The sequence below is a fragment of the Sinohyriopsis cumingii genome, chromosome 15 (assembly GCF_028554795.1).
Source record: "Sinohyriopsis cumingii isolate HCF-2022 chromosome 15, ASM2855479v2, whole genome shotgun sequence".
NCBI lineage: Eukaryota > Metazoa > Mollusca > Bivalvia > Unionida > Unionidae > Sinohyriopsis > Sinohyriopsis cumingii.
This window is the reverse complement of record NC_142975.1, coordinates 132,897,171-132,924,400: the sequence shown is the minus strand read 5'-3', so window position 1 is coordinate 132,924,400 and position 27,230 is coordinate 132,897,171. Positions and strand designations below refer to the sequence as shown.

The 27,230-nt window shown below is 39.6% G+C and overlaps 1 protein-coding gene across 5 annotated transcripts in view; it reads right to left on the bottom strand.

Moving 5' to 3' along the window:
* The window catches only part of LOC149782801 (pyruvate dehydrogenase phosphatase regulatory subunit, mitochondrial-like), a 107,625-nt gene that overhangs the window by 53,010 nt on the left and 27,385 nt on the right, over nt 1-27,230 (bottom strand). For all 5 annotated transcript variants that reach the window (XM_089934314.1, XM_089934317.1, XM_089934318.1 and 2 more), the window contains exons 7-10: nt 26,284-26,405; nt 23,189-23,303; nt 13,002-13,163; nt 2,079-2,203 (exon numbers count right to left, since the gene is read on the bottom strand). In XM_089934314.1, coding sequence (XP_089790440.1) covers nt 2,079-2,203; nt 13,002-13,163; nt 23,189-23,303; nt 26,284-26,405 — 524 coding nt within the window. The remainder of the gene's footprint in view (nt 1-2,078; nt 2,204-13,001; nt 13,164-23,188; nt 23,304-26,283; nt 26,406-27,230) is intronic.

Here is a 27,230-nt window from a genome sequence, read left to right as displayed (position 1 = left end):
ATTCTCATTTGCTAGAGCAGCTAGACAGAAACTGAGTGCCCCCATCCCACCCAACCCCACTTCTCCAGTCCTGAATGCTCTTCCCTCTACTTTCAGTGCCCTCCCATTGGTCCCATTAAAGATCACATTAAGTACCTCATTTCAGTTTATTATTTTTCATTCATATTCTACATATCTGTGTACTTTATATAGGATACAAAGTTGAATAAACCTTTCTTTTCAGCAACTTAAAAAAAATAATTCCTTAATCTATGGACATGATTATTTGTTTTGTCACAGGGATGCCTATCTATGTGGAAAAAATGATGCCATTGTATGAGGTATCACTTCCTGCCCTCCGCTCTGACAAGAATTTCTAACTGTAGCTCTGCAATTAGCATTTTCTGTAATGAGGTGTAAAATTATGGAAATTTACAAAATCCTGTGTAAAGAAGAGAAACTGAATACTGGACATAATAATAATAATAATAATATGGTATTTAGTACTGAGGTAACTGGAATAAATGGCTTTGTCAGCAAACCTTTCAAATAATTTGAACTTGTATCCCTTCACATGCAAATCTGGCACTAACCATTAAGCCATTGAGACTGTATTAGCACTGAATAATAACAAATTTAATTCATTATTTAAGCTCTTTGCTGAACAAAAAAAAATAAATTAATTGTAATCCCATTTTGTACCATGTAAAATGTTATACATTTTTTACCTTGGTCATTTGAACATCATCCAGGTTTACTTCACTTGAGGAAAGTAACAAAACAATAACTTTCTATCATGACAGAATTAATGTGATTATGACATTTATAGGAAAGATCATGAAATGATTGATAAGTCAAAACAATACCCCTCAAGTTGTAACAAACACTATTATGTAGACGGACTCATCCACAATCCACATGCTGATGGCATATTTAGCTTTATTAACATCACTCAACTGAAGTTGTGGAAAGCATGACAATATGACTTTCAGCTTTAATGTAGCACTCTTTATAGAAGGAGGTAAAACATAAACCTTACTATGATTAATAACTGGAAAAGGATTTAAAAATTTAAGTGCTCTCACTGAAGCAAGGTTTTGTGGTCTCTGCAACAGGAAAACACTAGAAACTCTGTTAACCCTTTACCTCTTTGTATGCCTCTACACCATTCGCATGGAAGCGCCTTTTGACGCCTCTACTCAAGTCGCATGGAAGCGCCTTTTGACGTCGACTGTAAACATCAGCCATTTTAAGCCAGTTTTCGTAGCGCCACCTTCAGGGAAAACCCCTTATTAGATACTACATTCATTTCTGTGAATGACAATTACGTCAGATCATGTGGTCACTGTTTATGCACTGGTCGATATCTGCTATTTAAAGTAACTAGGTCGTAATCTCCACCCTCCAAAATGGCAGTCGCGGATTTCATTCAGTACTTATGAAGTTTTCATGATTAGAATGACAACTATGAAAGATTCAATAACCTAGGTAAAGGCTCTGATATTGATGTACATAGCAATTAGTTTTTATAAATTATCAAATTCAGATGACTTAGTGATGTAGATGGAGACAAAAAACTTGTAAATTTTGAGCATGAGAAATGGCAGCTATGGTTGGTCACGTGTCCTCACTGACATGACGGTGAACGAGTTCTCTCAAGATTTTAAAGCACATAAAAAATTCTTCTGTGATAAATAATTACACAGCTATAACAATCAGACTTTACTCTTAAATTTTTCCACATATAATAAATGTGTACCAAAAATGTAAAATGGTTAAAACTGCTGTTAAACATAACATACACTACATTGCTTAACTTATCACAGGCAACCGTATGCGTATGGAGTCGATTAGGTAACAGGTGTTCTATTTATAGCATACTGCACTTTGTAACTATGCTCTATGAGGTAAAGGGTTAAAGCAACTGACTATTGGCTGATCACAAAAGAGCTTTGCATGTGCCAGCACCAGGATCCAACCTAGGTCAACAGAAGTGAATAGCAAAGCACTTTCCTATAAAGCCACCATACTTTCTTTTGCAGGAGGAATGATTACCAACCTAGTGGTCCTTCAAGACAGATTTATGAATATCAATTTACCTCTGCACTTTCTCCAATTATGCAAAACTTGTCTGGAGTAAAACTCTCAGGACCATTCACCAGCTGTCGAATTTGAACATCTTTCAACATTGGCATGCGAAAGAGAATCTCTTCAAGTAGAATCTCTGAAAATATAATTTGAGAAAGATTTCCTGTTTATGAAAGCAAATATTAAAGTGTATCATGTTTCTCAAATAATACTTACCTGATCACATTAATGTCAAGATTTAAACTAGCTACCTTATGAATCCAGCCTTCAAGTTAATAAAAAAAAAATGTCCTTTTTGGTCTATATCATATAGACAAAGAGCAACCACTTCAGATAAGCTTAGTTTAGAAGAAAGAGTCATTAACATATGCCACAACTTGTCTCAGAGTGCTTTAATGGCACAGATCAGGTCCTGCATGGCCACTGCTTTCAACAAGTCTAGCAAATAGATAGAGCATATGATGACTCTGATTGTCCACTGATGGCTACAAAGCCTGGTTGCCAAATTAAATGGACCACCAAATTAAATGATCTCAACTGAAGATAGTTGGGATGACTGAAAGGACATGTAACTTGCTCATCCAGAATGCGTGTGTGATTGGGCATTTTAACATAGCTGACACAATTTCCAGTCACATTGCTATGTGCCTGCAGTGTGGCAGTTTAATGTGATGTCTAGCACTAGGGCATCATGCTGCAGACATTTAGCATCATGTCACATTATCCTGACACCAGGCCAACCAGGCCTAACACTAACCGCTTAATGGTGAGAACCAAGCAAGGTAGCTGCTAGTACTACTGCTATATAAGTCTTTGGTATGACTTGGCCAGAGTTCATACATTCGACCTCCCATATCTGAGGCAGATGCTCTAACCACTTAGGCCACTGGAGCAATCCACCCAGCATGCTATCAGAAAATAGGCTTTTGTATGATAGCTTCAGCAAGGTTCATTTCAAAAGCTTGAATTAATCTTTAATGGGGCATATTAAAAAAAGGTGAGGGATTTTGGTCCATTCCAATACAAATTGGTTAGTAGGTCTGATAAATCTTATCTCTTCTGCCATGTGTTGCATGTCAAAGAGTGGGTGACTTTACCTTAGCTGGGGCCAACTGTTTCTCCTTGTAGAACAAGATACAAAAGTTGGTCAGTTGAGTGATAAGGCACTCAAAAAGACAGTGTTATCGACTTGACACTAGTCTCTGAAAACACACCACTTTCCATAATAAGCCTTCAGAGTGGAGGACCTTCTAGCTCTAGAGATTCCTGACAAGGCCAGGTGTGATGGAAAAGATTGTCTGGGCAGCAGTGGAACACTTCTGGTACTCAAGCTGGAATTGTCTTCTGCTGCAAATTTGTTTGTTACAGAATTAATAATTTTTCATCTGACATGTATTCAGCTGTGGGACAGTCACATATCCACTCCTCCACATAATCACGAGAAACACCCATCTCAGCACGATAAGTCTGTACAAATTTCTCCCAAACAGCCAATGCATGGATGACATCAGTTTCAGTGAAACCTTCAAAGTCATTATCATCATTACTGTCTCTATCACTGACATGTTTATTGCCAAAGGCAGCTCCAAGACCCTTAGTCCAGCAGCACTTTATTACCTTAGGAGTGGTTGCTTTTCCATGCTGACCACCCATGAATACAACCTCTTTTAAATTCACACTCTTGAGAGAGGTCGTAACACCTTCTCCACTGTCCAGTATAGACTGTATTAACGGCCAACGGTAATTCTGCTTAAAAGTGCTGATAACTCCCTGGTCTAGTGGATGGATTATAGATGTTGTGTTTTTAAGAAGATAAGCCACCTGGACCTTTCCATTGCTTGTAATGAGCGAATCAGCTGGGGTGGGTGGGCTGGGCAATAATCCAACAACAGTAGAGCTTTCTCCTCTAAGCCCCTGGATCATTGTTAGTTTCTGACAGCTGGAACAAACATCTTGAAAACCCACTCAGTAAATATATTTGCAGTCATCCAAGTGTTTCCACTGTTTCTACATACAAATGGAAGGCTGTCCATGTTCATGTGATGGAAACAAAGAGAAGACTTTTATTTGCCAATACATAATTGTTTCATCCTGTGTGTACCAGTTTTGTTCACACAAAGCAAAATTGTCAATCTCTCTTTGTTCTACCTGATGCCCGCCTTTTTGAGTGGGTCATCTCTGGAAAGAAGAGGTTTTTCTGGCATCATTCTGTAGCAATGACCAGCCTCATCACAGCTGTAAATTTTGTCCTCTGTATATCCCAAGCAGCTGATTATATCTCTCAGCTGGTTTGGATACTTGCATGCAGCTTCCTGATTCGCAAATTGTCTCCTGACAATGAATTTTGTTTAATTCCATGTTCGCACTGGAATCTCCAAAACCATCCATGGTTTACCCTGAAATCAGGGTTATTATCCATACTTTTTGCCATTTTCTGTTTGGGCCTTGAGAATTGTTCCAGGGATAGAAACACCTTGTTCACGTTGCTGTGTGAACCACGTGTACATAGCATCATCTAATTCGGTATTGTTTGCAGTGTGTGTGTACAATGAAAATTTATTAAATTATATTAGAACATGAATCTCACACAGAAAGACATATTTAATTGGTGTTTATTTCTTTCTCTGTTGCCATCTGTTAGCATTTACCAGAAGTTTTCATTGACTGCTATTTCACCAGATTATTTTTTTGCAGTGTAATGACAACTATGTTTCCAAAAAAAACCAACAAAATATGTGATATCTTATTAAAACTTGCAAATTTCACGACATGGATTCTATCTTTATGGGCATTTTTCACCATTTTCGATGATAAAATGAGTGATATATCAAGGTTTCATTTACCAATTCTTGTCACAAATTTTTTATGTTCAACACATTTTAAAACATATTTTCTTTGAAAAATATATGGGATCCATGCCAGACACCATGTCATAAGTGGGTTTGTGAGTTATCAGGGTGAAAGTTATTGAGGGAGTAGTGTACTTGCAGAGTTATATCCACCATCACCAAAGCTGGGTTCCCAAATTCTGCTGATCGTGCCTCAAATGTGTGCAGATGGGAAGAGGTTGGTCCAGTGGGCAAACTTTTGGCATCGATTGGGGCAGAAGAATCATTTGCAATGAGCACATAAAAAGGCGACCATGGGCAATGAGGTTTACTACCAAGTTGAGTAAGCCTAGTAGGTGAAGGCATGCAGATAGAATTTTCCTCAACAGTAAAGAAGCCAACATGGTCCAGATTTTCAATGCCCGGTGATGAAGGAGATGAGCAATGATGCCTGTGTATTGAACTCCAGATGTAGGTGAACAAATTGTTGAGATGGTACTACGTTGGAGTTTTCCTTGTCAGAAGCCCAGACTGGTAAGCAGTGTAACAAGGATTATCATGTTATGTTTAGATGTAACTCACCTGATGTTTCTGCAGGATGTCATCCAGGTAACTTGATGTCGCTGCTGTAGAAATGGTCCAGACATATACCATTACTCAATTCATCATACAAATGAAGACCCAGAGAGGCTGTTGAGTCCCAATGGGAGTGCTCATAATTGGTATACGATGTTGTAGGTAAATCACAGGAACGTCCTGGAAGCCTTGTGAACAGAGACATAAAGGCATGCCTCTCCACAATGATGGAGAGGTATACCTCTTGGATGACATTCCATTGAGAACCAACAGGCATGAATGTATTTATTCAGGACTCCTAGGTCGATGACTGGATGCAGAGTGCCCACTGCATTTGCAACCACAAAGGTGTCTGGGATAAAACCCAAGAGAAACTCTGGAATGAATGATAGGACCCTTTTGGTGCTTTATCTGCTTTGGTTTGCAAGAACTGTCAGCATCGCTGGTTTGAGCTTTGATAGGTTTTCAGAGGTTTGTGTTTTGTGTGTAGACAGGGGTCCTTTTGTTGATTTCCTGGACTATCCGTGTGTTGACACTGTGGTTGTGGGGGTGGAAAATTTGTATCCTTGGTGGCTTGTTTGCAAATTTTTCCTTCTGGCAGTTAAAAGGATAGTTAGAGGAAAAAGGCTGTGCTCTTAGCCTGGCATTCTAGTGATCCTTCAGAAAAGTGCAGGCAAAGAACACTAAGTCATGTTCCACCAACTGTAAATTTGTAGCTGTAGATACAACATTGGTCACAATGTGTTCAGAGGCTCTGTTCAGTACTCCGGCCATTCTTGAGATCATTTCCATGCATGCTCTGAGGTATTCATTATTAGAGGAGAGAAGCTATGTTCTGTGTGTTGACAAATAGCCATACAGATGAAGTCCAACATCAAGGTCATGGTAACAATATAACGCACTAACTGCCAAGTGTCATCAAAGGCCTTCTGATCCATACATATGGAGTGTGGCTTTTGTCATCCCCAAAGTGGCAATATCACTGTTGACTGTTCGAGTTTCCAAATGAAATACTGGCGTATGGTCAATGTAGAGCCTCTGACAAACTAATGATGAAGGCAAGGCAGAACGTCTGAAGCTCTCCCAGACTGCGGAAGTATCTGAAGTTGGACTCTTCTTTGTCATAAGATCAAGCGATGCTGGCGCTCTGGTCTAGGTTGCTGTTGGAGTAGAAGGAGGAGGCCAGCACTTCAGGGGTCAAAGGCAGAAAACATCCTCAATGTAGGTTCAGAAGGCTGAATCTTCCTGTGACATCAGATTGTCTAGAAGTGATGACATCACATGAGAATAAACATCTTCTGGTTGCATAAAGTAAGGCTAAGGTCTCCTGTAACGTATGAAACACAGCTGGCAAAGAGTGATGAGGTCTGCTGCTCACAAAACTTGTTGAACTCCTTGAATTAGAAACAGTGACTTTGAGACAGTCATGGGTAAAGAGTCTCTTCTCGTGGCAGAGTGTGGAGAGATTGCAAAGCATTAGGAACTATTCTTGGCATTGTGCCAAATAAGTGTCTCAAGGTGATATGTGGGTTAGACTGATCCCTGCAAAAGTTGGGTTTGACGTACTGGAAGCCGGGCTGTTAGTGATTAAGCCCATAATATTGATGTTTTGGTCCTTCATGATCCCTAGTATATGGCCTAGGCCAGTTGCAATGGAAATAGACCATCCATGTGGGAAGGATATTGTTATAATCATCAGTTTGGGATGAGTTATGCAGTTTTGATCCATGTAACCCATCCATATGTCTACTGAGAGAGAGTGAACTTAGCTGTCTGTTAGCTCTATCCCTTGCTGTTCCACAATAGGAATCAAGTCAAGACCCAAGGAGGCAAGATAGAGGAAGTTGCCAATAATGCTGCATCCTGTGGTGGTGACTTGGGTGCCAGAGCTGTTTCGGAGCATTTCAATGTCCGGTATTTTGTGACTGAAGGGTAAGAGTTGATTTATCTCCCTTGTCTGCCAGAAATTTTCACATTGAGGAAAGGTCAGCATGCAGACTGGTGACATCATTGTTCTGAGCTGTGCATTTTTGTGTTTTGCCCATAGTTCTAGTCCTGCATGCAATGTCGGTGTAGAGCTTGTTCTTAAGAAGTTGACCCAGAAATTGATAACAGAAAGTCGAATAAAACAATGAAGTGTACAGGTAAAATATAATGACAATACAACCTGTAAGGAGGAGAAGTATACACCTGTGGGCCTGCACATGTGATGTGTGAATACAGTGTGGGCTTAAAGCTATACCAGATGATGGTTACCTGGAAACAACTGATAGCAGATGATCTCAATTATAATGCTACCTGTAGAGAAGGTCAAGGATGGCATGTACATCTAGAATTATTGAGTATGGCATTCCAAGGCTAAGGATGCTGTGGTAAAGGAAACTCACCTGTATGTACCCGAAATAATGGAATTATACATATATAAGAAGTTTCTTAAGGGCATAAAGACATGCACACATATAAATATTATAGCTGAACCTATCTTGTGATGTTGTACGGTGAGTGATTAAATGCTAAGACTAATATGATGGAACGCTTATGCAGATAAACACCACTCAAAAACTGTCGCCTATAGAAACATGCATGAGCAAGACGGAACTGAGTAAACTTTGTATTGAAAGCTGAACTGTACTTGTCTGACCAGAGCAGAAGAAATACAGAAATGTACACAAGTGTCTACATTACACACAAAAAACCTTCACATCAAAGGGAACTGAGGTACTGTTATAGATATGTACAAAGTAGGTGTGACAATATCCATTATATAGCAATTACATGAAGGAAAAATGGCCCACAGACCGCCTGTACAAATAAATACAATGAAGTTGGTGCCTGGACACTATATGTGCCTTTGAATAGAACTAACTGATATGTACCCTTTCATAATGGCATTATACGTATATTAGGAGCTTTAAAAAGTGCTAGAGACTTGCACATACGAGATAATTATAGCCTGAACTGAATGTGAAGTCACTTAGGCTCCCCGTGTAAGTACCTAAATGTGTGATGACGACAAAGTGTTAGCAAATTTCAAAGGCAGAACTTTGCTGGCATAGGAAAAGAAAAGGTTTAAAATATAGCTGGAGTATACTTTCTTTAGACATGAAAAAACTCCTTCAACATGTAATGGAACATCTTCCACATAGATTCTGGCTTCTGCGACACCTGTCATTATGAGAGGTTCTTAGACTATGCCACCAATTTTTATACCTAAGGGGAGATCACTCTGGCCAACTGCCACATAGGTTGGCAGAAAACTTTCAGGTCCCTTTAGCAAAAAGTAGTATCTGGGAGGGCTGGATTTGCGAGATAGTATAGTTATCCTAAGGTATTATGATTAGGAAACAAATTTAAAGAAGAAATATAAATTTCAGTGGTTAGAATCAAGTTTAAAGAGACACGAAAATGCATTCAGCCATTCATGTAAAGTTGATTTTAAGAAGAACTTCCCAAATTTGACACAACCAGCACCAATCTTCAGCACTTCTGGCAGATAGTTTGCAACCCAAATCTACATACAGGCAGAAACAATTTTGGCTTCTTGATAGACTCTGCAGTAATAACACTGCCAAAATCCAAGACAGTCATTGAAAGAACATTTTCTGTCCTGAGGAAAATTCAGGCTGACTCCAGAGGAAATCTGGATCCAGTAATGGTACATCATCTCCTAAGTGCTGAAATTAACAATGACAAGGACTGTCATAAAAATAATCCACTGACATAAGTGAAGTCTGGCAACAGGTGGGGCACCCCAACTGTATGTACTGGTGTTGGTACCTATCAATATTTCTACTTGGGGTATCTCCAGCGGGATCCTTAAAGTTTGCTAAGCTGGGTTGAACCACTGATACAAGAATGATAGTATCTCGGGCATAATCATGACTATCTGATCAAGAGGACTTGAAAAAGCAATACCACTGTGCTTTGCAACTTCATTTGTAATGGGTGGATAAAAGACGGCTGACAGAATGAAGTCTGCTGCTGCAATAAATAATCCAAGGAAATGTAAGGACTCTGTAAACCATGTCGTAGTAAGCAAACTGGAGAAATGCCCTTGATGCGGTATGGATTTTGACAGTATATACTGGTCAGATTGCGACTGATAGCATACTCATCCCATTCATATGGAAAGGTGAAATGATCGCACTGCCTCGGTCTTGAATTTTGGTGGTGAAATGAACTGGTTGATGTGACTTCCTGCTTGGGCTACTGAATTAGAAAACAGTTGTGAATAAAACCCTGGTGATTGTGGTCTTTGAACAATCTAAATCTGCCTGTAGTCTGATGCTACATCCATGCTACTGGGTTGGGTGATCCAGTTCATTTTGGAGGGGCTTCGCATTTCATTTATCTTAATGCCTCCCTATCCTTCTTTACAGCTTCTTGGATGTGCTGTCAGATTGTGAGAAGAATGCCTGGAGATACAGTCACTCATCAGACACCAGGGTTTTATAAACAACCGTTTTCTAATTCAGAAGCCCAAACAGGAAGTTGAGGCCAAGTTGAGTCACATCAACCAATTCATTTCACCACCAAAATTCAAGATGAAGGCAGCGAGATCATTCCGCCTCTCCATCTGTAGTGATGCTACTGAAAGTTTGTTGTCAAAGAAAGAAAGAAAAGAAAATTTGTTAATTTACAGAGAAAGGATACATTTCTTTGAAGGCCGAAAACTTCTGAAATGTGGATTGTGAGACCACTCTGTCTGTAGAGAGCATGTTACTAAGCACAAGCAGACATTGTAATTTCAGTATACATGTAATCCCTGCATCATGGGAAGATCCTAATATTGAGCTACTATCTAGGCAGGCAGATAACTTTTATCTTTCTAGCTACAACGTTTTAGCCTCATAGTGCTGGATTTGCAACGTAGTAACAGTTTTCCTAAAATATTATGACTCAGTAATGTATTTGAAAAGAAAAATATAAGCAGGTTTTGGTTTATGCATTTTTTTCTCTCACCATACCTCATTTACCCTGATCACTTTTCAGCCTTAGGTCCATTGCTATTTGATTTACCAGTATTATATCTGACACACTCAAGCAATTAGAAATAAATCTTTATCAGTCATATAATTGAATACAATGGGATTAATCCATGTTCAATGAATTGTTATAAAATACCATAGATTAAGCACATAGCTACAATACATTCACAATACTGTCAAAGTCACTAAAAAATGCCCATAATACAGGCTAAAATTCAATTAATATAAATGCTAACAGGTTGAAGAATATCTATTATGAAACTGTTCACTTCTGTAAATCATATTTCACAGGTATATTAAACTGGAATTACCTAGCCAAAGCTCTAGGAATATTTAATTTACATGTAAATAACACTGCAAAGACATTAGGTGCTTGTAACAATGGTTATCGTAATTAAAATAAGAACAAACTGTGTCAGTCAATAATGGAATATAGTAGTGCTTGGTATCCTGTCACTAGCGTGCAGGTCAAAAGTGTGCTGACAAATGTGTGTCAACAAAAGCGTACACCGACCAAAGCATGCACCGACAAAAGCACGCAAGGCATAAATTATAAATGTTATTATATCAAATAAATAAGCAAATATTTGCTTTTTAAAAAATGTTTAATAGTATTAATACGAGTTTCGGTGTATTATTTCTATCACTGTTCAAAATGCGATATCCATCAGTTATGATATGCTCTTTCTTCTTCTGCAATGCAGTTTTTTCCATATGTTTTACAATTTTTATAAAATGAATTTGGTATATATAGTTTTCTAGGCTTATACTGCATCAATACGCACCTTGATGTCTGCTCACTGGAAACAGTGATTGGAACCAGTACTTTATTTCTACTCAGTATTAAGAGTGTACACACTTTGATGTCTGCTCAATGAAAACAGTGATTGAAACCAGTACTTTATTTCTACTCAGTATTAAGAGTGTACACACTTTGATGTCTGCTCAATGAAAACAGTGATTGAAACCAGTACTTTATTTCTACTCAGTATTAAGAGTGTACACACTTTGATGTCTGCTCAGTGAAAACAGTGATTGAAACCAGTACTTTATTTCTACTCAATATTAAGAGTGTACACACTTTGATGTCTGCTCAATGAAAACAGTGATTGAAACCAGTACTTTATTTCTACTCAATATTAAGAGTGTACACACTTTGATGTCTGCTCACTGGATATAGTGATTCAAACTATTAGTTTATTTCATTTAAAATGAGACATTTATCAATCAAAGTCATAATAAGATTACAGGCTTATAGTTTATGCTGTGCACTTTTGACGGCATGCATTAGACGGGCCTATTTCACAAGCTTTTGTCTGCACGTATTTGTCGGCGCGCATATGACCTGCATGCTGACGATGGGGAGCCATAGTGCTTTTTGCACATGAGAGGATCACAATCATTAAGTAACTAAACAATACAGATTACAATTGCCCTGAAACACCTTTCTCACTCCCCCCTAATAAGCCTGGGGAAAAAGCATGTTTGCCTTGGTAACTACAATTTCCTAATTAACCTGGAATAGCCTACAGTGGTTCATATTCAAGAAACTGGAAATTACTGGTGAAGCCATTGTGTTGATCTGGCTTTGTCTTAGACTCAACATTAATTTAAATATTGATGAAGGCTGGAAAATTTACAAAATTAGTGAATTTGACTTGTACTCAACACTGACTTACTGGAAGAAAATATGGTGATGTGATGTGATTTGGATTTTTAACATAGCTTAAACAATTTTTCAGTCATATCGCTACGATGTCTGCAGTGTGGCAGTTGATAGTGATGTCTAGCACTGGGGCATCATGCCGCAGATATGTAGCATGATGTCCCATCCAGTCGCATTATCCTGACACCAGGCCAACCAGTCCTAACACTAACCTCTTAATGCTGAGCGCCAAGTGAGGCAGCTGTTAATGCCATTTTTGTAAGTCTTTGGTATGACTTGGCCGGGGATTGAACCCATGACCTCCGAGGCGGACGCTCTAACCAATAGGCCACTGGAGCGGTTTAGAAAATATCACCAAAAAAATACAAAAATTTTTCTTTTTAAATTTTGACTTGAATTGTTGCAGAAGTATGTAAAAAATGAGAATTTGAGATGGGGAAAGGTGGTCATCATAGTGTAACTTTGACAGTTCTACCAAATATCTTCTATCACTAAGACCAAATGAAGAATTTTACTAGATTTTCATTTTGTAGAGATCTCACATAGTCAAGTGAGAGTTTGATTAAAAGTCATAAAACAACATTCAGTGCTTATGTAATTGATTTGATTAGCCTAATGCATGGATAAAGCTCTGGCAAGCTATATTACTATGGACAAGAAAATACACAACGCCTGTAAAATGGGTATGTTAAATCATTGTATTTTTTCAGAAATTTCCATAGAAAAAATGGAGCAATGTGCAAGTAACTAGCTCTGTTATCAGCCAGCACATGCTATGGCAGGTCTGGGTTTACACTGTTTATAGTTGGATGGATCTTGCATACAGGTAAATACAATTTAAAGTAGACAGGCAGAGAGTGAGACACAAAAACTTACGGAAGTGATCCCAATCTTCATGAAGAAGTTGGAACTCAAATTTATCTGGGATGCCATTATAGAAGACTGGTTTTCCACCATGACTTGGTGGTTCAAAGCCACCTGCCAAAATTCCACCACTCCACTCTCGCAAGTATACATTACCATCAAAGTCACGAATAACTGGAAGAAACAGAAAATTTTAAAGTAAGTTATATTTCTCTGAGAATACTTACACAATTGCATCACATTAGGAATATTAATTAGCCTGCTACCTCACGAATCCAGCCCTACTAAAAGTAAAAAATGTGTCTTTCGGTATCAATATGGAATCAGGTCACAATTAATAATTCTGGTTCAGTACCCATTCCAGTTCAATACCCACGAATGTAGTTCCAGTCTATTTTTAAAGCATTGTTTCCAGTCTACTTTTGGTGGTGATTTCCAGAAGTGAAATCTGTGTTCCATTGCACGCTGTTTGTTTACGGTCCAGCCTTCACCGAAGTCATCTTTGAAGGTATTTTAGATTTACATGATTTGTATTGATTGTCATACAGTGGAAAGTTCAGTACTGAGAAACAAATGTAGAGAATATATAGTACATGTACCAGTAAAATTAATTGTGTTCTATGTCCATCAGTGCAGTATTTGAGCAAAGTTTAAATTGGTATAAAATCTTTATTATTAATGACAGACACATGAAATTTTAATATGTTATGTATATTGACTTTGAAAATAAAAGAATGAAATTTTTAAAAAATATTTTAAAAATTTAAATAAAATTTAATTAAAAAAATATTTTCCCCACAAAATGTACATAATTAATGGGAATGATATTAAACGATATCAGCATGTATGTATTCCTGCACCATTTACAAGCTCCAATGATGGATATTACTTAAATTTTGTCAAAGAAAATATCTTTGTAAGTCAAAATGAGACCTTCATTTAAAATACAAGAAGACAAAATTCTATATTGTATTGTGCCTTTAGGTCATTAAAACTATTTATATGGGGTCCAAACATTTAATTTATGTGTTTATGATGGGGTGACTTCCTGAGTAACACATATGTGCTTGTATATCTTTCAATAATTGTGTATAAACATAGTTAAATGGTATTTAGTGAGAGGACAGAGATGAAAACTTTATACTAGAATCTGCACAAATTCTATACTAAATCATTTTAAAACTGTCTGAGAATGAAATACAGGTCAAAGGGATAAAATATACTTTCCTCGGGTATATTTACCCTTGTTAGAAAACAGCAAACTGATTTAAGTTGAAAGAAAAATGCATTCCATTTTATTGTTCAGTTTCATTAAGATACTGAATAATGTAGTGCAGCATTGTGGCCTATATGATATTATGGGAATTCTAATGATCCATTTTGCTTTATGCATTATTAATTACTGATAATATTTGTTAACTAACACTCTGAAGATTACATAAGAAATATTCAAACAGATTATTTGAAGTTAACTTTGTATAACTGATCTTAACATGGTTACATATCCAACATGAACAAATATCCATATATTTTAGAATGTTTGGGATCAAAAGTTGACATTCAGTACATCTTATAGGCTGACATTGTACCTATAGTGAATCTGTAAGGCGCAGTTCTGGTTGTGTGCACTACAAAATATCCCAAAATGTTATTTTCATCATGAATATTCCTATGTATGGTAGCATATTTCAATTTAGTACTTTTGACAGAATGCAGTATTGTAGCATCAGTTGATATATGATTCCACTAAATCATTGAACCTAATAACTGGTAACCAACACTCTTAAAAATACACTAAAATGTTCAAGCAGATCATTTGAATTATGTTTGCACGTGATTTTAGCACACCATAAGCTCATATTCTAAAGAATAAACAATTTCCTTTAAATCAAGAGAACCAATGAACCAGCTCATCTGAACTGAATGGAATTCGGGTCAACATAAAGGGGCATAAAGAAGCTAAAGCGATCAGGAAACATGATCTTTATGATAATGACTTTAGTAATGTGTAGGCTTGAAGATCAAAAGGATTTTAATCAAGACATGTTAAAACCCAGAACTGGAGCCCTTTGGAGATAAACTGAGAGATGTTGGTCAAAAAGACCAATAGTCTAAAAGATCTGATAGGCCTCTATCCTGCCCAAAAACATGTTTGCCATGGTGACAGAATGTGTCCAATATCATGGGGCGGTAGCCTTTGGTAGTGATTGGGGACCAACTGTTTCTCCTCAAAGAACCAGAGAAAAGTCTGCCAGTTGAGTGATAGAGCGGATGGAGAACAAAACCGCAAGGAAGTCCCCATCCCGACAGCGGAACTTCTGACACCAAAAGCATGGATCAGAGTTGGATGCTGGAACGTGCGAACGCTCAACCAGACTGGAAAACTGGCACAAGCAGTGAGCGAATTTAATCACTACAACTTGACCCTCATGGGTGTAACAGAAGCACGATGGACTGGTGCTGGCAAGCAGAAGATGAACTCCGGAGAAGCCACCAACTGGTCCAGAAGGAAAGACAATGACCTCCAGGAGGGGGTCGCCATCATTATCAGCAAGAACAAGACCAATACCATTCTACAGTGGAAGCCAGTGAACGAGCACCTGCTGTATGTCAGGATGAACTCCAAGTATGCCAAGCTGTCTGTTGTTGTGGCCTATGCACCAATAGATGACATGGAATAAGAGGATAAAGACACCTCTATGACGCTCTTCAAGCCATTTTAGAGGACGTCCCTCGACATGACGTGCTGTTGGTGCTTGGCGATTTCAATGCTAGGGTCGGCTGCGACAATAAAGACAGAGAGAGGACCAATAGGGTGCCATGGAGTAGGTGTGATGACCGACAACGGGGAAAGACTGGTCAACTTTTGTGAAGAGAATGTCTTGGTCATAGGAGGGACCCTGTTCGAGCACAAGGACATCCACAAGCTCACATGGACGTCACCAGACGGCAGAACTCAGAACCAGATCTACCACATCATCATCAACGGCTGATGGAAATACTCCCTGCAGGACGTGAGAGTGATGTGGCACGCTGACATCGGCAGCGACCATAGTCTTCTGGCGGCGAATGTGACTCTGAAGCTTAGGAAAGTTAGGATAGGGGTCTCCAGGAATCGGCGCTTCGATGTGGCCAAGCTGAAAGATCCAAAAGTGAAGGAAGAGTTTAGGCTGGCCCTAAGGAATAGGTTTAGTGTTCTAGAAGATGAGACAGCGCTGACCATAGACAATTTCAACAGAGTAATGAAGGAAGCAGGAGAAGTAGTTTTAGGTTATAGGAATAGCAAGAAGACAGTGGATATCAGGACAGACGTGGACTCGCATAGACGAGAGAAGACAGATTAAGAAGAGACTTTTAGACTCCAAGTCACCAAGACTGAAAGAGAGAAGTTTGAAGGAGTATAGAGGAAAAGACAAGGAGGTGAAGAAATCAGCAAGGAGAGACAGGAGAGAATACAGAGAGAGACTGGCAAAGGAGGCAGAGGCAGCAGCAGAGCAGAAAGACATGAAGACGGTGTACCAGAACACCAAGAAGCTGAACGGCGACTACAATCAGCACCACGACCTTCCAGTGAGAGATGAAGATGGAACTCATGTCACAGTGGAGGAGGAGAAGCTGAAGAGATGGAAGCAACACTTCGAGTCCATACTGAATCGCCCAGACCCACCAGTACTCGCTGACATTCCTGAAGCAGAGGAGGACCTTGACATCAACTGCGACGACATCACTGTTGAGGAGGTCAAGCAGGCCATCCACAAGCTGAAGAATGGGAAGGCACCTGGCGATGATGGAGTATGTCCCGAGATGCTGAAGGCAGAAGACACAAAGACACCGCAGTTTCTTTGCCAGAGTCTCCAAAAGATCTGGGATAGTGAAGAAGCACGAATGACTGGAAAACAGGAATCATCGTCAAACTTCCCAAGAAAGGAGATCTGGGGAACTGCAACAACTGGCAAGGAATCACCTTACTATCCATCTCCAGTAAGATTTTCAGTCACATCATTCTTCAATGCATCACAACAGCTGTGGATGGCATCCTACGCCAGGAACAGGCAGGCTTTAGGAAGGGCAAATCCTGCATCGACCACATCTTCGCTCTGAGACAGATCCTTGAGCAGTCCCATGAGTGGAATGAATCCCTTTTTGTGGTCTTTGAGAAGGCCTTCGACAGCCTGCACAGAACTTCTCTGTGGAAGATCCTACGACACTACGGCATCCCCCAGAAACTTGTCAACGTCATCAGCTCCCTGTATAAGAACTTTGAGTGCAGAGTCATCCACAACAACCTACTCACTGAACCATTCAAGGTGGAAACCAGAGTGAAGCAAGGATGCATTCTCTCGCCGATCCTCTTCTCACTGGCCATTGACTGGATCATGCGCCACACCATAGAGGGCAGAAGGCATGGAATACAGTGGATGCTGACCTCAATGCTGGATGACCTGGATTATGCCGATGACATCGGGTTGCTGGCAAGCAGACACCAAGATATCCAACAGAAGACACAACAGTTGGTACAGACAGCAAGCATCATAGGTCTTCGAGTCAACATAGGGAAGACACAAGTCTTGAGGAAGAACACTAGAGTGGGCGACCCAATCACCATCAACGACCAGCCTCTGCAAGAAGTAGACGAATTCACATACCTGGGCAGCAAGGTCGCCACAGATGGAGATTGCACAAGGGAAGTCATCACAAGAATCAGCAAGGCCAACCAGGCCTTCGCAGTGCTGAAGCCCATTTGGAGGACAACAAACCTCAGCGCCCACACGAAGATCCGTATCTTCAAGAGCAATGTGCTGAGCGTCCTTTTGTACGGGTCAGAGTGTTGGAAGACCACTGCTAACATAGAATGCAAGCTCGAAGTCTTCCAGACCAAGTGCCTGCGACGGATCATGAGGATCTTCTGGCCAAACATGATCTCGAACGAGGAACTCCGGCACGGAGCGGGCGCAAGCACCATCGCTGAGACCATTGCAATTCATCGATGGAGATGGCTCGGCCACGTCTGCAGAATGCCCCCTGACTCACTACCAAGGGTGGCACTGAGAAGGACTCCACAGGGGAAAAGGAACCATGGCAGACCCAGAGACCTGGCGCTGAACCGTGGAGCGAGAACTCAAGACCAGAGGCCTCACCCTGCAGACCGCCCCCATAACATCATCCAACAGACCAAAATGGTGCTCCCTTGCTGTTGCCTCAAGCACCAGATGGCACAGAGAGGATTGATTGATTGATTGATTTGAGGGATAGAGGCATGCAGAGGGATGATGTAGCTGGTTACTCTTAAGATTCTCTCCACAATCGAAGTTTTGAATTTTATGACTCACAAGGCCATCCAGGTAAGAGTCGAGTGTGTAGAAGAAGAGGGCAGTCCGCACAAGGAAGGACCACCCGTGACAGTGGGTGCATGAGAAGATTTGGGTTGGTTGGAATCTTCCTGGGTGAACTATCGCTAGAAATAGTAGATCAGTAACCCAGGGATTGTCCCATCTGAGAGGGGCTACCAGAATCATCATCCCATTCTGACACTGTAACTTCTGGGTTATTTTTAGTATCAGCACTGTGGAAGGGGAGGCAAAGGCCCATAACCCCTCCAAAATGATTGACAGCACACCACAGCCCAAGCTTTTGGGTCTGGAACTGCAGAGACAAAGGTGAGTCGCTTTTGATTCCACCTCATCGCCAAGAGGTCAATTATCAGATGCCCTCAAAGTGTGCAATCCAAGTGAAGGCTGATTCATGGAGGGACCATTTCATGTAAAGGACAGATGACCACCTCTGGATGGATTTTTGACCAAGACACTGATGCCGCTAGGAATGTGTCTGATTTGAAGCTGATATGGAGATTGTTGCACCCATGTAGAAAATGTCAAACCAGAACACACTGGTTGAGTGATTTGGTGCCTCCAAGTTTGAGGATATAGGTTACCAATGAGTTGTCAGGCCAAATGAGGACCATTATTGCCTCAGAGGCAATCTTCTCAGAAATGCAAGGTATTGATGACAGCCTTCGTTTATAAGACGTTGATGTGTACAGGTCATTCCCCTGGTTCCCAGGTGTCTCTGACAGTAGTGAAGGTCAGCAACAGATGACCACTCCCACCATGCACACTGGCAGTGGTACCTACCATTATTTCCACCTGGGGCTTCTTCAGTGGGACTCCAATAGTCATCCAACCTGGACTGACCCACTGACATGGAAGGTGAAAGTCACCGGGTTTCCAATAATGTTCAAGCGTGCATCCCTGATGTAATTAAATTAAAAATGATGTATTAAAACCCTATCCTATGAGTCCTGTTGGACACATTAAACATTGCTGACTTAAGTCAATTTCCAGCTAATGGAAAACGTTGAGGTTTTTCGAACCAGAGGTCTCAAGGATTTTCTACACCATCTGTTGAAGTCATGCTACTTAATTATGCATTGTGTTCATTTCTGAGTTTAGCTGAATAGTAGAGCTCGTGAATTCAAAATGAAGACACTGAGATTCAAATTAAATTGAAAGATAAACCTACGAAAATAAATATTACTACTATTTGTTACCTTGACATTGAGACTTAGAAAAAAATGCTGTCTGCAAATTTGGATAAGTATTTTGGGGTCAAACGCCATAACATAACTTTTTACGATTTTTGTGTAATCATTACTTTTTTCCCACCAAATTACAATTTGTTTCTAGATTATTATTTTTGCGTACATTCAAAAATAAAATAAAGCGATTAAAAGATGTGTTTGTGATTTTTATTAACATCTCTTTAAATCCACTCATTCAAATTGGTGTCTACTTAAAAAGATCAACACTAACCATTTCCAAGAAAACAGATGGGTTTCTTCAATTAAACTTTGCCTCACTGATTCATTATATTGACAGGATAGCTAGGTAGTGGACCAGTCTATGCTTTTGTGCTAGATGTAAAGCAAAATGATTTCCGGTGAGACTTGTGGCTGTTTAAGACGTAAAATGTTAGAGCCGACAGATCTATTCAAACTTTAAAACTTGTTAGGTCAGAAGAATGGCCAAATCAACATGCTTTAGAAACTTTAAAAGAAGAACGTGAGAGTAAAGTTACACAGCACTCGTATCGAGCACACAAATGCTCATTGCAAAATTCAGATTCACAATCATCTGTAAGATGCTTTGCCTGCCACTTTTGTTTTGAAAGGCACGACATATTACTGCAAAGGGTATGTATAGTATGTTCTCAAGTTGACTAACAGGATATCAATTTTAATACATAAATATTTAAAGAATTACAAATAATTACAGGGCCCCGACTGGCCAAGTGGTCTAAAGCACTCTACGTTACGGATCACTGCCATCTCATCCCTTTCTGCATGGGTTCGAGTCCAGGATTCGGCCAATGTGGGTACGTGAAAGGGCTTGCCAGTAGCATCTCGTGGGTTGGTGGTTCTTCATGGGGTTTTCCCCGGTTCTTCCTCCACCATTAATACTGGCCGCCATGCATAGCCTATCATGTGCTGAAAAATGGCATTAAACCCCACAACAACAACAACAAATAACTACAAATAAATTAAACTAAGATTTGTGTCTCTTTATTCCTGGGACAATAATGGACAATTTGCCATTTCAAATATGCCCAACATGCTTTTGGGAGGATACTGCAAGTTTGTTGGTGGGACTCCTATTTTTACCTAAATAGAAGTCATGGACTCCTAGTTTTAAAATCCTGGTGATCTCTCTCTCTCTCTCTCATAGATGCATAGCTTACTCTAGAAACTTGAAAGTGGGACCCTTTAACATCTAATAATGAACCCACAAAATTCAAATAAGGGGGGCCTCAAGACTCCATAAAATAGCATGCTAATGGGTCAGCAACAAGTGGGCATGCCCCACCATGCACACTGGCGATGGTACCTACAGTTACTTTCGCCTTGGGCTTCTTCAGTAGGATTCCAATGGTCAGCCGACCTGGATTGCCCTACTGACATGGAAAGGATCGACTCTCGGGTGTGATCATGGTCGTTTGATTAAGAGGGCATAAAACACGGCACAAATGTGCTGGCAAGGCCCATAGAAAGAGACAGCCAGGCAGGATCAAGTCATCTGCCTGCCGCATAATAAACAGTGGAGTTGTAAGAACCCATCCAATGAAATCCAAGTCCTGTTGGAAATGGACTCGATGAGTTTCACAATTCTGGTAAAGTGAAACCTAATTCCGGTTGGTCAAGGACTCCCTAGCCATATGGAAGAAGTTCTTTGATGGATGGAGGTCTGACTTTCCCTAGATGTTAAAAGGCTTAGATGATCTAGAAGAGAATGAAGATCATTCCTGCATTGAAGTAGGATAGAACTTTACCATGTGTTTCTTAAAGATGTCATCTCCATCCTGAACTGGGTGAGGCAACTCCAGGCGATGGTGAGCCTCAACCTACTGTTTGCATTCCAAAAAGGAAATAGCATTGATTAAATGCTAGGAATTGTGGTCATTACACAAGCTCCTGCTAATTTTTTTCCTGATGAGCTACCATATCTCCTGTTGTATAAAAGCATCCATCTCCTGATCTGATGGTGTATTCATGAAGAGGGGAGTGGGGATAGATGACGAGCTAAAAACCGAAGCCCGTCCAAATGACCTGGATCAGACCCCACCATTTGAGGGAACAGGGAGGTCCAGTGAACTCAAAAATTGGTTTCATACCATCACTGTATGATTGCATCCTAGGGATCAAAGTTGGTGCATGTGTGACTGGTTTTGCAAGAAGCAAGGGCAGTTCATGAGCTGGCTGCCTCCGAGCCTCCTCTATTCTTCCTCCAAAGCAATGTTAACCTAAACAGGGTCATCCAGAAAGGGAGGGTATTATAAGGTAGGAGCAACACTGATTGCACACGTGACATGTTTCAAGAGCAAACTGGTCAAACCCATCCAAGAGTTGGCCATGGTATGGTAAGCAGCCCTGGTCAATGACCTAGCAATCCTGGCTGATGCCTCCCAAGCGTGGCTGTTGCTGGGTGTCTTCAACAACATCCTTACCCAGCTCTGATGGGTATGGAGCAGAGTTGTCTGCCAAAAAAAACAACATACCAGCACATGTAGGAACCGCTACTACATTCTTGTCAAGTGCAGGGAGATCAGTTCTGAAGGCATCTATCATCATAAGTTCGTTTCTTCCTCCTCGAAAAGATCTATCAATTCTTTAGAGCAGCAGTAAGGGTGAGGGCATTCCGAAGTAGCCAACACCTAACAAGAAATTGTCCTCAACGGCGGCTTGAAAGCTAACTTCAGTTTATTCCATAGTGGATCTGAAGGAGTTTCAATGCACGCACTGTACATCGAGGCCTAACTGGGTCTACTTGCAGCACTAAGGAAGACATACCAGTAAAACATCACTAGCTCTCCCTTGTAGACAAGCAGTGAATATACAGAAGTACAGCACTGCTGGCTGGTTTGCCTGGTGAATGGTTGGCCTGGAAACTGGCAGTATAGAAGACGGTCTGGACAGATTTCTCATTGAAATTTCCATCATAGAAAGGGCATGTCGCCAATAAGAGCTCTGTCATGGATGGAGTAAGCGAATAAAGTCAAAGGTACATTAACTCATAATGACCTGTATAAGGTCAACAATAGCATGGTGGGGTGATGGTCTTACAAGATGAAGTCCCCACAGATCACTAAAAATTGGCAGAAATTGTAAAATAAAGCATACAACCTGCAGTAAATTAATAAATCCGCACAATAAATCCATAATGAACATTGGATGGATCCACAGGAACACAAAAAGGACTGGATTGTCAGAGGGTAAATTTTACGATGTGTAGTCTGTATAGCAGCAAAGCTAAAAACTAGCAACACCTGTTGGTATCAAGGGGAGGTAATAGGCAAGAGCTATTGCCCTTTGTCTATTGACATAGACAGGAAAAGATGAATTTTCATCTTTTAGAAGGGCTGGATTCGCAAGGTAGCAGGAGTGAATGGAGAACGTATTCAAAGCAGAAATGAAAAAAATACACCCATAACAATGGTTCTGTCGAACAGTATGTCTCAACTATGAACAGTAACTATGTTTTAAGACTCCAGAGATAAGGTTTTGGAAACAGCCAGAATTTCATCTGAGAGAGAGAGAGAGAGAGAAAGATGTATTTTTAATTTGTTCTGTGTGTTGGCTTTTGTCAACTTTCCAAAATGAGAATTAAAATAATAGAGAGAAAAACCTTAGCAAAAGTTTTATCAATTACCTGGCAACATTGGATCCATATCTTCTATTGGCTGGGTGACAACATAGAAATGCTCACAAGAATGAAGAGGCACTCGCACTTTGGGCTCTGACTTTTTCCCAAGTTCTCGGGCCCACTGAAATATTATTTCAAACTAGATTTGTGTTTGTCAATACTAATGCCCCCTACTGTAACAAAGTTTCTAAAATACTGCTTGCCTTGCAACAATTAATGAGTCACTAAACATTCAGGAAGCAGCAGTGACTAAAATACAATCATATTGTTTTTTTGTTGTTGTCCCCAATACTTACGGATCATGATACCAACTTGTTTTCCAAAAGTGTGATGAAAGACACATTTCCATTTAATTCAGGTCTTCCAACAAAAGTGGCAACAGTTTTATTAGTTAAGTATTACGTCATCAACTATACAATAATGAAGTTCATAATATTTGTTATACTGGATTGTAACAATTAATTTTTCACTAATCATTCAGGTTTCATTTAGTATTTTACAAGGTAAGATATTTGTTCCAAGGAAGCTGAAGTAAAGTGCCTTACTCAAAGGCACACCATCTGAAACCACACCTTTTTGGTTGCAAGTCTGCCAAGCAAACCAATGAGCCACTGCATCTCCTGGCTCTGTCAGTTGCCTCTTGTGACATGTAGGAGGTGCATTTGACCCGCAGAGGAATAAAATTCAGGAGGGAACAGCAGCAGAGACAAAACTTACAAGAGTACCATGAATGAAACATTCTATGTCTACCCCATGTTTAATAGTCCTCAATGTAGTAACTACTAAGGCATCACTGAGTCTGAAGATTATTGACCAACTGGCCTCATAGAGCTTAGCCTATGGTTAAGGAATGTAGTCTTGAACTAAACCTAATGTGCAGAAACCATTATATTTTTCATCAGGTGTACAATGACCTTCACTTTCTGACCCAAAATCAACAGGTTTCTTTCCAATCACAAGTGCAAAGTCATCCAAAAAATAGCTAGGACCTCTGACATTTCATTCTCCTCCAAAAAATAGGCCTCTTTGTCAAGTTCAGTGCATGCCTCCCATTAACTATGGCAAAGGTATGTTGTGTAGAATTGAAGTTATTGTGCAAAAACAATTTTTATTCTTCCGTTAGTGACCTTGACCCCAAACTTAATAGGACTCCTCTTTACTATGCAAATCAAAGCTTCCACAAACTTTGGTAAAGGTCAAGAACTGACCATGTATTATTTTTCAGTCAGTTACTCAGACCATAACATTCTAAGCCCTCCTTAATCAAACTAATAATAATAATAATAACTTAGTACAGCACCTAATCTTTAGAAGCTCCAAGTACTTTACAATATTATACAACATACATAAACATTAACAACGACAAGACTACAAAAACATGCTGACAATAATTGGAATAAGTAAAAATTGTAAAGTCTTTCGGTCTATTCTTGCAGTCAAATTCGATGAGTTTTAAGAGCACTCCTGAATGAGACCACAGTGTCCTTGTATCCGAGATCTATAGGTAATTCATTCTACATAGCTGGGCATAGTTGTGTGTGACTTTGCTTTAATGGTGAAAAGTGGGAACAGTGAAAATGTGAGTGTTGGAAGAGGAATATAAGTTTCTACATGGGCTGTACATGTGGATGAGGTCAGAAAGGTATATTGGACTAGAGCCAGTCAGTGAAATGTAGCACAGTGAACACATTTTGTGTTTGATTCTGGACTGAACGAGTAGCCAGTGAAGGTTACTGAGCATGATGGAGGATGTGTGCTCAGTTCGTTTAACTCTAAGGATGATCCAAGCAGCCATGTTTTTAACTTTCTGAATGATACCAAGATGAACTTGATATAAGTGAATTGCAATAGTCCTGTCCTGAAAGTACTAAGAAACACACAAGTGTTTTAATGCCATCAACTAAAAGAAAACTGTGAATGGAGCTGATGTGTCTCAGCTCCAGATATATAGCCTTGAATCTGTTAATTACATCTTGGTGTAATGAAAGATTACTGTCAAGAGTGACACCAAAGTGTACTGTTTGAATTTAATAATGGTATTGCTGATACGTATTGCTTGAGGTAATAGATAAGAAACGTACCTCTATACACAAAAGCCTCAACTTCAGATGGGCAGCTAGATTCAGGTAAAGTGAAGGCAATACTGAATCTAAGCAATCAAGCAGAATCATATCAAGTTCACATGACTTTGGGGTCATCTAGTTCACATGACTTTGGGGTCATCAAATTCACATGACTTTGGGGTGCTATCATCACAACTGTATGTATCAAATGAATAGAGACAGGTTCAAATTCTGTTAAAGGTTGCTGTTGATATTCTGTATCATAAATGTATGGTGACAATAAAAATCAATGAAATTGTGTTGTCAAGCTTATATCTAATAGACTGAACGAAAGAAATTTGCAAACAAGTCTGGAAGGTCAAACACAACGAAGGTCATGGGAAGTGGTGTAGATGCCATTCACAAAATTTAGTCCAAGCATAACACTTACAAAACTAATAAGCACGAACTTCAGCTCAGGTTTGAGCATGAGATTTAGTTTCAGTCAACAAAAAATTACATTAGTTTTGTAAGCTCATTTCTGATTGCCTGAAGGTGTAAGCTCATTTCTGATTGGCTGAAGGTGTAAGCTCATTTCTTATTGGCTGAAGGTGTAAAATTCAATAGTTGTGGATTATAGACAGCTTAATACTGAAGTTGATTTATTTCCCTTTTACTCTAACAATGTGTTTCTTTTAGCACATAAAATATTTGTCTATGAAAATTCTGTCTTCTGTGTATGCAGGTATTTATTGGTGATCAAATTTATTTTCTACATCTGAAATCATCTGATATGATATTACAAGTATGATAAAACAGCTTGAGTTATTCCCCTTTTGCTAAAAATAGCATACATGGTTTTCAGCATATGAAATATCAGTTCTCCCAAAATGTCCACTTCCAACATACAAACAAAATGAAACTTTAAATAAGACACAAAAGTAGCACAATTAGGTTAGATGTTTACCTCTGTTTTTCAACGTACAGTCTGACATTATCGTTCTAAATATTTATTTAACGAAAAATAAACATAAAATGTTGTTTGTGAAACTTCCTTACCTGTCCAGCACAGTTGATAAAGTATTCACATTTTATAGGACCACAACTTGTTTCTACCTGGGACACCTTGTTCTCTTCTATGAGCACCTTTTTAACCTGGACACCTGTGAATATCTTTACACCTGAAATAACCAATACACTTAAATACCACAAGTGACAGAAAACTGTAGATTTTAAACACTTGGTCTTGGTCTGGGTTGTTCAATTGATTGTCTCTGGTCATTTGTCATGTGAAATTTGCATGGCATCATAATATACTAAGGTGAACTTCAATAACCTCATATATTCAACAATATATTCACTTTCTCTCATTTCTCTCCCCCACTTGGACACTCACCCTTGCATATGAACCCACAAAGTCAATATACATGCAATATGCAATACAAATAGTTGTTTTCATTTTCACTCAAATGCACATGCTTTATTAATTATCTACACCTATATCAATATATACCCATATTCATATACTGTGTGTGTGTTTGTGTGTGTGTGTGTGTGCGTTATTTATTTGAACTACATCTCTGAAGCCACAGGATATCATGAAATGCTTTTTATCGTTGATTTCATATTTCATGGTTTGGGTAAAAAAATACATTTTCATGGGCACCTAATTTCATTCATCTATCATTTACCAAACAAAACATAAATAAAAAACCACTACCACTCTCCTCCTAGTAAAAAGTCAAGCTGACTGAATCTCTCTTTTTGAAGCAGCTGTTGTTGTTATAGGGTTTAACGCCATTTTTCAGCACAAGATAGACTATACACGGCAGCCAGTATTAATGATGGAGAAGAACCCGGGAATACCCCGGGAAGAACCACCAATCCACAAGAAGCTACCAGCAAGCTTTCTCACATATCCACATTGGCCAAGCCTGAGACTCGAACTCACGCACAGAGGTGAGATGGCAGTGATCCATGATGGAGAGCACTTTAGACCACTCGGC